Source organism: Ranitomeya imitator, chromosome 4, assembly GCF_032444005.1.
Source record: "Ranitomeya imitator isolate aRanImi1 chromosome 4, aRanImi1.pri, whole genome shotgun sequence".
NCBI classification, from domain to species: Eukaryota; Metazoa; Chordata; class Amphibia; order Anura; family Dendrobatidae; genus Ranitomeya; species Ranitomeya imitator.
The window spans coordinates 428645938-428659605 of NC_091285.1; the positions used below are offsets into that span (position 1 = coordinate 428645938).

General features: G+C 39.3%; 1 protein-coding gene across 2 annotated transcripts in view; it reads right to left on the reverse strand.

The window, feature by feature from the left end:
- Positions 1-13668, reverse strand: part of CHRNB4 (cholinergic receptor nicotinic beta 4 subunit) — a 60018-nt gene that overhangs the window by 13684 nt on the left and 32666 nt on the right. For both annotated transcript variants that reach the window (XM_069765522.1, XM_069765523.1), the window contains 2 exons: positions 6054-6098; positions 4823-4932 (listed from right to left, as the gene is read on the reverse strand). In XM_069765522.1, coding sequence (XP_069621623.1) covers positions 4823-4932; positions 6054-6098 — 155 coding nt within the window. The remainder of the gene's footprint in view (positions 1-4822; positions 4933-6053; positions 6099-13668) is intronic.

Genomic DNA, 13668 nt, shown 5'->3' on the forward strand with positions numbered 1-13668 from the left:
GCCCAGGGACAACTGCATTACCACCTACAACCACCGGAGGGAGCCCAAAAGCAGAATTCACAACAGCTGTGTACTGCAGTTGCAGAGTTGCTAGGTCAGCTGATGTGGGTGGTGATCACTCCCACCATCCTTTAGATAGTCACCTGATGCATCAGCTGACTTTTGGTGATAGAGTTTCTCTATGGAGACCAGCCTTGCAGTTGCAGCTCTCTGGTTTCAGCTACTTCTGGAGTTTGGAGTCCTGCTTCTGTGTTATATGCTATGTGGAGCTTGGCAGCGGTGTCTGGAAGATAAGTGTGTTTATTCCTTGTCCATCTCATGTTTGTCACTATCCTCTGTGTTGTATCATTTGTGGTGGTGAGGCTAGCGCCTTTGTCGGCCAGTGCACTAGCCAGGGCAGTGCTAGGTGGCAGCGAGGGACAAAATTCCTGACAGCGGTGGGGGGAAGGACCCACTTAGGGCATTAGAGGAGTGCATAGACATGCTCAAGTTTGAGCAGGAGCTTACCATCTCTTATTCCCTATCGGTAGGGCCTTCCTCTCACCTATACCATCCCGTTGTGTGTGTGTATCATGCCGTCCGCTGACTGACCCCCTGGTGGGATTGTGACACTCAGTCAGCGCATGTCGTGTCTATGCCCGGCGCATGTGCACTGTTGACGGTGTATTTTAATACTTACAAAACTTCATGAAAATGGAAGAGTCTCTCTCGATGTCTTTATCGCTTCCTCTCTCTCTCTCTATCCATATCTCTCTATATCTCTACTTCTATCTATCTCTTTTACTCTCTATCTCTCCTCCCTCCCTGCCGGTGAAGCAGCTGTTGCTCCAACTGTTGTTGCTCCAACTGATGTCCTGGAATGCGCCGGAAGCTTTGGACGGAAGGACACATCTCTGGTTATATTATAGATTTGAAACCTGATCCAAGTTTTAGGCTTGTCCCACATGTTTGTGTTGCTCCCAGTAAGTAAAAAGAATTTAAAACGGACCAAGTGTTCATCTCTGTTGTTGTGCTGGAACAGATGCGACATATATGATGTTCTGATTGATGATGGCTCGGAAGCTGTCCCATCTGAGGTATATAGGCCAATTAATAGGTTTGCGATACTTCCAGTAAAACATGTCGATGAGAAGTCTGTGTGTTCAGGATACTGCAGCCTTCACTAGCTCTAGGGTTTAGCAAAGCTTAAAGGGGTATTCCCATCTCCAAGATCCTATTCCAAAATGTAGTAGGTGTAATAATAATAATATTTGCAAATGCTTCCAATTAGAAATAAAATATACGGTAGTTTTTTTCATTCGCTGTCTCTTTCCTCATGTGCAGGCATTTCAGGACCTTAGGTATCCATGGTTACGACCACTGATATAGTGACAATTAATTAGCAAGTTGCTAGTGGTCGTAACCATGGATATCTAAGGTCCTGCAATGCCTGCACATGAGGAAAGAGACATAACGAATCAGAAGAACTATACTATATTTCTAAGTGGAGGTAATTACCATACTAATATTATTATTATTACATCCACTACATATTCGGATAGCATCTTGGAGATAGGAATACCCCTTTAATGCTTGTTCTTCTACTTCTGTGTCTTTTTACATCAGACCATGTGGGGTCATCATAACAGAACCAGACCCCAATCAGAGGACAATAAAACATTCCTTATCTATGAACTGTCCCAATATTTATGAACATAACTGTTTATCACTCACATAATGGTAATTCTGTTTCATGTCACCTGTCTTATCTATGGCATTTTTCTGTGATGTGTTGTGCATAAATATGTGATTCTTCAGAAGTTCTTTTAGTCTGATGAAGAGAACGGAGTAGTCTTGAAAGCTTGCAATTTGTTACCATCTTTTCAGTTAGCCATTAAAAGATATCAACCACTGAGGACTCTCTATTCTAAATATTTTTATTTCCAGTCTATAAGACTCAGAGAATGTCTAATTCTCATCCGTTTTGCTGATCAGACTGGTCGCCACTGAAGTTTATGGGGACCCATATAAAATGGATGACGCACTGAAGACATCCTTGTTATTTAAAGGTGTATTCCCATCTTCAACATCCTATCCCATTATGTAGTAGATGTAATAATAATAATAATTATAATAATATTAGAAAATACCTCCAATTAGAAATGTAGTATAGTTCTTCATATTTGCTTTTTCGTGTACCTTATGTAGGACATTACAGTAGCTTAGTTATTCATTCTTCCGACTGCTAAGAACTATCTAACTATCACTATATGAGTGGTCATAACAATAGATACGTAAGCTACTGTATTGCCCTACATTAGGTAAGCAACATAACGAATCTGAAGAACTATATTAAATTTCTGATTGGAGGTATTTGCTAATATTATTATTATAATAACACCTACTATATATTGGGACAGGATCTTGGAGATGGGAATACCCCTTTAAGTGTTCCATCTGTTTTCTATTGGGTTTTCACTGATCAATTAAATGTAAATGGATAAATAAAAGTTAAGATAGCAGATCTCTTTCAGTTTTTAAAACAGATCAGAAAAAAATGCTGCAATACAGAGCCAAAAGGATAACATAAAGATTAGTGATGAGCGAGTATACTCGTTGCTCGGGTTTTCCCGAGCATGCTCGGGTGGTCTCCAAGTATTTGTAACTGCTCGGAGATTTCGTTTTTGTTGACGCAGCTGCATGATTTACAGCTGATAGCCAGGCTGAGTACATGTGGAGATTGCCTGGTTGCTAAGGAACCCCCACATGTATTCAAGCTGTCTATCAGCTGTAACTCATACAGCTGAGGCGATGAAAACTAAATCTCTGAGCACTAACCAATACTCGGAGATCACAAGAGCGTGCTCGGGAAAACCCGAGCAACGAGTACACTCGCTCATCACTAATTAAGATGTTAAACGGTCTGCTTCTCATGGATGTAAAAATTGGCACTTCCCGCTAGTGATTCTAATTGGCATATACATTATATAGTGTAAGATGGTGCTAGATAAAGTGGTTGACAGCTTGTATGTATCACCAAGGTGGCTGGTCCCGCTGCTGTTAATCCTGGGAAGGCTGCACCATTAACACAAGTTTACTGAGTAGTTTCTTTTGAGTGGATTCTGGGTCTGGGATTTAGGAGTTACCAGAGTGCCTGGGTGGGAAAGGTCACTCCGATACTCCAGCCCAGGTCTTACAGGTTTAATGAAAGGCAGATGAGACCGCTCAGAGTATCTTCTGTGCTGTAGGTGGACAGTTGTGTTTGTTGAGGAAAGCATTTAAAGCTGCTTGAGGTCCTTCTGATGCCACACTGAGATTGGTGAGACCTTTCAATTTACTTTGTTTTGTCTTGCCTGAAGAAAGGACTTTTTTGTTATAGTTTATTGTGCTGAAACAATTTCAGATGAAGTGTGGGAAAAACGCAATAAACATTACTTTGTTTTTGCACCGAAACCTGTGCCTGTGTTGAAATTAGCACCTACTTGTGAGCTGAACCCCCAAGATATATGATGCTGTCAAATTCAGGTCAGGAGCCCTGCAGCCAGTATGTGCATTGCACTTCATACTTGGACTATGATAAATGGATATAATTCAAGGAGAACAAAAGGAGCGTTCAAAATGCAAACGTAAAAAAGTACAAAATTTTATTGAAACATAAAAAAGACATATACAAACACATACTTAAAGATAAGGACACTAAAGACCACCCCTTAAACCCGCACTGGTCCTCAAAAGATGTATAACGTATTAATGGTACCGGAAAATGTGTCACGCAAAAGTGGTACAAAATGGATGACCGTGTCCATATATAGCACCATGGACCCTAGACTGCACACCTCTGGTCCCAAATATAGGCCTAAATGAGGCTTACAGACAGTGCTGCAACACTAACAGTCTATAATCCCGGACACACTCTAGGAGACCAATAACACTGCCGGTATAGTGAATGCATATAGCGTGGCAAACGCAGTGAAAGCAGTCACCTAAACATTCCTCTTACCCGGGTGAAGGGATCAATAGAGTTGGGCGACACCCCCGACGCGCGTTTTGCTCCAGCGTTCTATTTGCTTGATAAAATAGAATGCTGGAGCGAAACGCGCTTCAGGGGTGTCGCCCAACTCTATTGATCCCTTCACCCGGGTAAGAGGAATGTTTAGGTGACTGCTTTCACTGCGTTTGCCACGCTATATGCATTCACTATACCGGCAGTGTTATTGGTCTCCTAGAGTGTGTCCGGGATTATAGACTGTTAGTGTTGCAGCACTGTCTGTAAGCCTCATTTAGGCCTATATTTGGGACCAGAGGTGTGCAGTCTAGGGTCCATGGTGCTATATATGGACACGGTCATCCATTTTGTACCACTTTTGCGTGACACATTTTCCGGTACCATTAATATGTTATACATCTTTTGAGGACCAGTGCGGGTTTAAGGGGTGGTCTTTAGTGTCCTTATCTTTAAGTATGTGTTTGTATATGTCTTTTTTATGTTTCAATAAAATTTTGTACTTTTTTACGTTTGCATTTTGAACGCTCCTTTTGTTCTCCTTGAATTATATTAGTGCCTTTTGGAGTAGGATTTATAGTGTCCAGGACATGGTATTTGGACACTTTGCACTATGAGCCTGGGGTTATATATATTGATATATGATAAATGGATGTCTGAGTTTGGCCATAAATGGTAGGACGTTTTTAATGAAGACTAGAAAGTTTCTGAATTTTGCATTTAGGAAGCAAATGACCAATTAAAAGAAACATTTCAAATGTGTACACGGCCTTTAAACATAATTTAGATTATGGTTAACTTGAAACGGTAAGGGAACCACAAAATATCTAAGAAGATTACTTATTGTAAAGCACAATGTCTGGCAGCCAGATCTGTTTTGATGGAATGCGGAGTTTTCTTATGCCATCATATTCTGCTGGATTCCAGGACAAGCGATAATCAACCCACTCCTACAAAGAAGAAAATCAGAAGTCCTTATGTTCTGTGTCAGCTTGTAGATAAATTTATCATATTCAGTCAGATAAGGCTTTTAGAACTTCATGAAAATCCCATTGTCTGCACAAACAGTGTACTAACATCACAAAGACTCGTAGGTGAATAACCATTCTTGTATTTGGTATAAATTTACACATGCTTCAATCATATCCTTTTCATTTCTGTACCTATAAATGGCTGATGATTTACTATTTCTTCTGGTGCCGGCATGCTCTGCTCCATGACCTTCAGGCCATGGCTGTATTATATTGCTCACTTTACAGATGGGTGAGACGAAAGTTTAGTCTATGGGTGATATTGATGTGAAGATTTCCGTGTCCTCAGCACACTGATCCCAATCCCATCAGCAGAATTCATAGATGTTGTTTAGGGTTTTCTAGTACTTTAACCCCTTCCCATGCCATGATGAATTATTAAATTATGGAGTGTGTCAGGGACTTTAGAGCAGGCTCAGGTGCTGATGCCGACTATATAAGTGCCATGGCCCCTGCAAACAGCTGATTGATGGATGTGATGAGAGTTGGACCTCAATCAATCCAATATTGACTGCCTAAGTTCTGTGATAGCATGTTTTTCCAAGGAGGTTGACTGCCACATGTGGAATGGGGAAAGAATTTTGATATTATTATTATTATTATTGCGCCATTTATTCCATGGCGCTTTACATGTGATGAGCGGTTTACATAATAAAAACTAGTACAATAATCTTAACAATACAAGTCACGACTGGTACAGAAGGAGAGAGGACCTGATATGAAACTATGAAACATTTTTACCAGGAAATGTGCGAGAAATAGGGTTATAATTGGAAGCAAATTTCAGGCTTAATAAAACCTGTATATCTCTATTATTAATATCTGTCCTTCGCTAGTAGAAAAAGGACAGGACAGCTCGTAATCACCCATATAGACATAATCGCCTATATGAGAAAATACAAAGGACCATTATCAGAAAAAAGGGCGACTGCTGTGATCAGATTGGTCAGTCCATGTTGATTATTTTCATTAGTTTTATATTGTTTGATGATATCATGACATTTCTAGAATCCCTGAAATCAATGTAAATTTTTACTTGCCTGATTGAGCCACACATTAGTGGTCATGATTTGCTCTCGTTCATTCTAGGACAAAAGGGACACATTGATCATTAAAAAAAAAGGAATATAAAAAGCCATTTTGAGCTTAGGTAGCATCGTTAAGTTCAGCAGCACCATTAAATTCTGTGATAGTTTTGTAATCATTCATCTACAGTCTATAATGATATTCACAAACAAAACAAATGGACAATCAAAATAAAAATTCACAAATGACCATCTGTCGGCTACATAAAAATTGCTAATGCTATTTCGACAGACATTTGTTAGTGTCATCTATGATAACGGGGCTGAATCTAATATAAAATCTGCCATTAGCAATTAGATATACATTTTGAAAAGCTAAATCTGCCTTCACATAATTTTTTATAAAGATGCAACCATTTACCAGGCAGTGACCTCAATGTTTTTGGGCTTCACAGTTACACAATAGTGTATTGTGTGAGTCAGCGCACACAGCTTGTAGGGTAACTCAATAATAGACATAATGCATATGAAATCTAATAGACTTTGTAATTTCATTTCAAAGCAACTTTCTGTTTGATAGGAGCACATTGCAAGCTGCCCGGAAATATATCACATTATATTAATTATATGGCTTCCTCTTCATACAGTCTCTTTGGAGCACAGAGTGGATAAGTGTCTCCAATTACCTTATAATGAGGGAGACTTGCAATGGAGTTGACCAAAACTTCTTCTACACTGCATAAAAATGTAGCAGAAAACAATGATATGCAGAAAATAGCCTTTTTTTGTAGTTTCTCATTAAAGGGAACTTATCGGTTTGGAAATACAGTGCAATCTACCAGCACCATGTTATAGAGCAGGAGGAGCTGAACAAATTGGTATATGGTTTTGTGGAAAAACGCTCTGAATATCTTGTCATTTGTAATGAAATCCCTGCTCTTTCAGTGCACACAGGTCCAGTGGGCGGTTCTAATAAGTGACGGACAGCTTTTCCTGCTGTGCATGCAGAGATAGCTGACCATCACTGTCAGGTTCACGTTAAAATGAATGTATGAAGATAGGAAGTTACAACCAAAGGGCTCGTGCACACAACCCATTTTCTCGGATGAGTGTTATGCGTAATTTTCATGGACAGCAACTGTTCAAATGATATTGTATAGGGCTGTACACATGGCCATTTTTTTTTCATGGACAAAGTGGTCCACGGAAAAAAAATTGGAGACATGTAAAATTTTGATCTGAGGGGTCGGATCAAAATCGGTAATACAAGTCTATGGGTCTGTGGAAAAAATTAGACTGCACTCAGATGACATAAAGGACAAGGACAGAATGGACCAAGTAGAGAAAATATTTTTTTCCTTTCGGCGTATGAGAAAAACTGATGCCACTCTGATTGGAGAAATTGGCCATGTGAACCTACGCAAAGATTCCGAATACCAATTAAAACTATAAGACAGTAAAATTCATTACATCAAATTGTCATTGCATCAAGAAAAAAAGGAAAAATGAAAATTGGTACTTCACATATAGGAGTGGATCATGTAGTTGCATAATATACAAGAAGTAGTGTTTGTCCATCTGGGAAATCCATGCAAAGGTTTATACATTATCTGAAACAAATTAAAGCATATCACTAGAAAACTCCCAGGAAAACTAGGGGACTTTTTACCTTACCCCATTGTGCACTGTACCATAGCTGTTTTTCTCCCCTAATATTTTTAATCTTATGCTTTTTTTCTCCAGTACTATTTTCTTACATAATTTTTTCATATATACGGTAATATGATAAAATTAACTTTTTCGTATATTTTTTAATTTCTTTTTTTCCCACAAACAAAATATATTTTAATCAATAGATATTGGAATAAAAATACCTCAATGACTATTCCATCTTTCTATTTTTTGCCTCTGTTTTATTTATTTTCACAGAAATAGATTTATGGAGCTTTGCTCTATATGGGAGAAATTATTTCATTTTTCACCACTTTTTAGGGATTCATATAAATTACTATGCAACTTATTTTTTTAGGGAGGGGCGACTTTAGCTTATTTTTTATATTGTTCAAGTTTCACACAAAATGACCTGATTCCTTATTAGTGTTATTATGGTCACATAGGTAGCTAATATGTGAGTTTTTGTGATATTTTGTAACATGGCAATGTGAAAGTCAGAAAAGGTGAGAAATAGCTTGTGTACAAATGGAAAGAGGGGGGCATATCTAAAGAAGAATATGATACTATTTGCAGGGCAAGCATTAGAAGAGCTAAAGCCAGTACTGAAGTGGGGTTTGCAAGGGAGACCAAAAGCAGTAAAAAAGGGTTTTGGGAGTATGTCAAAAGCAAAAGAAAAGTCAAAGATGCTGAAGGATTTTTACAGGATGAAAAGAGTGAAGTGGTCAAAAATGATGTTGAGAAGGCCAAACTTTTAAATTCTTATTTTGCATCTGTGATCTTCATGGTGCCATCGAAGGAATAACAGAATCCACGCTATCTATAAACAGAGAGATGGTGAGGGAACAGTTAGCTAATTTAAATGAATTTAAATCCCCTGATCCAGATGAATTACATCCTAGGGTACTCTAAGAGTTAGAGGAAATTGCAGAACCACTATCCAGAATCTTTGAAAAATCATGGAGAACAGGAGAAGTCCCAGAAGATTGGAGAAGGGCAAATGAAGTCCCTATCTTCAAGAAAGGAAAGAAGATGGAGAAATTCCAGTGAGCCTTACTTCTATACCAGGAAAGATCTTTGAACAAATTATTAAGCAACATGTATGTAAGTACTTGGATAAGAATACAGTAATTAACCAAACCAGCATGGGTTTGTAGCATACAAGTCATGTCAGCCTAATCTAATTTCCTTCTATGATGGAATCACTGACAGTGTGGATCAGGGAAATGAGGTAGATATAGTATATAACAACTTTATTTGATAAAGTTTCTCATACTATCCTTATTGAAAAAATTACGAAGTATGGGATTGACATATCTATGGTTAGGTGGATTCAAAACTGGCTCAATGATCGTACTCAAAGAGTGGTAATAAATGGTTGCATGTCCAATTTTTAACAGTGTTTCAAGTGGGGTGCCACAAAGCTCTGTCCTGGCCCCAGTGTTGTTCAACATTTTTATAATTGATCTAGATACGGTAGGAGGGATAGCTAACACTAGAGAACACAGAGAAAGGATTCAGAATAATGTAGATAAGCTTGAACAATGGGTAGCGACTAATAGAATGGTATTAAATGGATAAATGCTAAATTCTACATCTAGGCAAGTAAAAACGAAAATAACATTTACAAAATAGGAGGAATGGAACTAAGCAACAGCACATGAAAAAGACTTGGGTATACTAATCTATCACAAACTTCACATGGGTCAACAGCGTGATGCAGCAGCAAAAAAGACAAACGCAGTTCTCGGATGTATTAAGAGAACCATAGAGTCTATATCATGTGATGTAATTATACCCCTCTAGTGTAATTGTAGAAGGGAGGAGGGAGAGGGAAGTTTTGATGCTTACTACGATGCAAATTGTTGGATCAATGGTTCAGCTGGAGTATTTCCTGAGGGTTCCACATCCACTGGTGATCACAGACAAATAATGGAGGAAAAGGAAGTGTATCGGCACAGCCATTTAGGATATAAATAAATCTGTCTTTATTGAAAAATAATTTAAAACATGGTAAAATGAAACCTAGGTTTCCTGTGGTTTCATTTTACTATGTTTTAATCTATTTTTCAATTTAGACAGATTTTATTTATATCTTGGAAGGATGTACCGATACACTTCCTTTTCCTCAATTATCCCCCTCTACACCTCCTTGGTCAGGCCTCACTGTGTCCAGTTCTGGGCACCACATTTGAAAAATGGCATGGAAAAACTGGAGCAAGTTCAGAGAAGAGCTACCAGGATGGTGAACGGACTGCAAAGTATGTCCTATGAGGAATGGATAAAGGATCTGGGAATGTTTATCTTGCAAAAAAGAAGGCTAAGAGGAGACTTAATAGTGGTCTACAAATATCTGAAGGGATGTCACAGTGTAGTGTCATCCTCATTTGCAAATGGAAACATGAGAAGCAATGGAATGAAACTGAAAGGGAGAAGACCCAGATTAGATATTAGAAATAATTGTTTCACTGTGAGGGTGATCAATGAGTGGTGGTGAGTTCTCCTTCAATGGAAGTCTTCAAACAGAGGCTGGACAGACATCTGTCTGAGATCGTTCAGTGAATCCTGCATTGAGCAGGGGGTTGGACACGATGACCCAAAAGGTGCCTTCCAACTAACATTCTATGATTATATGATACTCCCCAGAGTTACAGGCTGTCTTTGACAGCTGAGAATCCAACCTGCTCATGCTAAACCTCAGACCATCTGCTATCCATAAGTTAGGGAATAACTTTCTGATTGCTGATGGTCTTAGAGCCCATATGAATGGAGTCAAGGCCAAGCATGCATACCTCTGCTCCATTCATTATGTTACTGCCGAGAAAATAACAGAGTTGTAAAGTAAATATTGGTTTAGTGAGAAGACCATTAGTAAATCAGAATGACATAAGCCATCAAAAAGTTGTGTTCTCCCTTTAACCTGCCCTACTGAGGTGTCAGATCATTGTAGAAACAAGTGTCATGGGATGTTTCTTGGCAGATATCCTTCAGGGCCTTGAAACACAGGGAACTTTGTGTTCATGTTGCATGCTGTCACCAAAAAGATACTTATCAGTGACTAAGGCAAGAATAAAACAAGCATGGACATCTGGATAGCAAAGAACAGGATACAAAACATGACAGCAAACAGATGCAATCTCTCACTGAGTAGAATATGTACTGGAGGCTAACATAATCAAGGATACTCGTAATTTGATTATACCCTGCTCAGACAACATTCATCTAGTGATACTACATATCTAGGGTCACATTAACTAAGAACTGGTCAGTGTGTGTATCTCAGGGTCTACAATCGAAATGTCACAATTGTGGTACAAATCCAATATTTTGTTTTTGTCATTATCATAGATTGCAGGATATTCATATTTATATTGAAAGGCAAGGAGGAGGGAAAGCTAGTCACTTAACTACAATTCTCAAGATTCTTTGTTTAACCTAAAAAAATATAGCAGTATATAAAAAATATATAAATATTGTGAACACCTGTCTTCCACAAGTGTGACATACAAAAAACGAGTTGGTTAGAGATTCCAGATCTTATTTTCATTCATTAAGGTATAGGATTATTCAACCTTGTCTCTCAAAGCCTTAGCTAAGTTGGCCAACAGCTATCTCTCCTGACTTTCCCAAACACATGAATGCTCGGTTCAACTGACATTTATTTTGGAGAAAAACAAAAATCCACCCAAATTTTATCTTCTCCATCATAATCTCTCCGGGAAGAGTTAGAGTTGCCCCATGCGCAGTACATGGCTAGGTTTATCCAGCTAAAATAGGTGGATTCAGACATCGTTCATCTATTATAGAATCATAGAATGGTAGAGTTGGAAGGGACCTCCTGGGTCATCTGGTCCATCCCCCTGCTCAAAGCAGGATTCACTAAATCATCCCAGACAGATGTCTGTCCAGCCTCTGTTTGAAGAAATACATTGAAGGAGAGCTCACTACTTCTCGCCGCAGCCTGTTCCACTCATTGATCACCCTAACTGTCAAAAAGTTTTTTCTAATATCTAATCTGTGTCTCCTCCCATTGTTATTGTTTATAGAGCCTTAAGAATAGAATGGAATTTGTTATTTCATATTGCTTTTCCAAGTTATGCATACCTGGCTGGTTTAATAAACATTTCTGCGTGTTAGAAAGCCAGTAGAATTCTGCATAATCAAAAAGTATAAATTAAAGTTCCGCTGCAGAGGGGTGTGTTTATTTCCCCATCTGTTAGCTCTATGTAATGAATGTTCAATGTGTGCATTGAAATACTTACTGGTCATGGACTTCTGACGTTCTCTGCACCGCTCTGGTCCTCTCCTGCATTATCTGACAGCAGCTCTTTCTTGTCAGCTCACATACGGTAGACAACAGTCACTCCTTTCATTAGGCTGCATTCACACATTGTATGAGTGTTACTATCTAAGAGAATACCTATGTCATCCCAGTTTCTTCCTTTTTTTTCTCCTCCGATTTTTTTGTCACGAAAGAGGTGTGCTCACGTCCAAGCCAATAAAGAGATCCTTAGACGGTCACATTTTTATTAAAATGTATCACTAAGCAGCAAGATGGGTGAGACAAAAAAAGCAAATCGGAAGTCATCCACTTTGCATCCGTATTTCACAGATACTTATTGACTTGTTTGGCATTTGGAAACATGGATCAGAATAGTGAAGCATATGATATACAGCCGCACTCGTAGAGGTTCTTTCCAAATATGTGTATTCATTAATTTGCACAAAAGTTCACCACAGTGATAAAAGACAATAAATGAAAAAAAAATGTTTTCCAAGTGATTTCTTAACGGGGCCCAGGTCTTTCTCAAATTCACAAGTTTTGAGTTGTAGTAAGGATATGCTGGGAATCAGCTGGTACCTCCCACAAGACAATAGACTTCAGATGAAAGGATAAGTAAGGAAGTAGTGCATTGGTGGAAGTGTGTTGCCTGGTAGCACCAATAGGGCATGTGACATCAGACCTTTTAGGTGGCGTCAAAACTTGCAAATTTGAGAAAGACCCAGGCTGGGGTCAAAAGGTTAGGAAATCGCTTGGAAAACTTTTTTTTTTTTTTTTTTTTCATTTATTGTCTTTTATCACTGTGGTGAACTTTGGGGCAAATTACTAAATACAAATATTTGGAAAGAACCTCTACAAGTGTGGCTGTAAACTATATACTTCAGTACCTGGGATTAATTAATACATCAGATAGGGATTGCATACATTAAGGTACCTTCACACATAACGATATTGTTAACGATATCGTTGCTATTTGTGACGTAGCAACGATATCGTTAATGAAATCGTTCTGTGTGACAGCGACCAACGATCAGGCCCCTGCTGGGAGATCGTTGGTCGCTGAATAAAGTCCAGAACTTTATTTCGTCGCTGGATCTCCCGTGGACATCGCTGGATCGGCGCGTGTGACACCGATCCAGCGATGTCTTCACTGGTAACCAGGGTAAACATCGGGTAACTAAGCGCAGGGCCGCGCTTAGTAACCCGATGTTTACCCTGGTTACCATGCTAAAAGTAAAAAAAAACAAACACTAGATACTTACCTACAGCCGTCCGTCCTCCAGCGCTGTGCTCTGCTCTCCTCCTGTACTGTCTGTGAGCCGGAAAGCAGAGCGGTGACGTCACCGCTCTGCTTTCCGGCTCCCAGACAGTACAGGAGGAGAGCAGAGAAGCAGAGCGCAGCGCTGGAGGACGGACGGCTGTAGGTAAGTATCTAGTGTTTGTTTTTTTTTACTTTTAGGATGGTAACCAGGGTAAACATCGGGTTACTAAGCGCGGCCCTGCGCTTAGTTACCCGATGTTTACCCTGGTTACCGGCATCGTTGGTCGCTGGAGAGCGGTCTGTGTGACAGCTCTCCAGCGACCAAACAGCGACGCTGCAGCGATTCGGATCGTTGTCGGTATCGCTGCAGCGTCGCTAAATGTGAAGGGGCCTTTAGTTAGGACTGCTCTGATAAG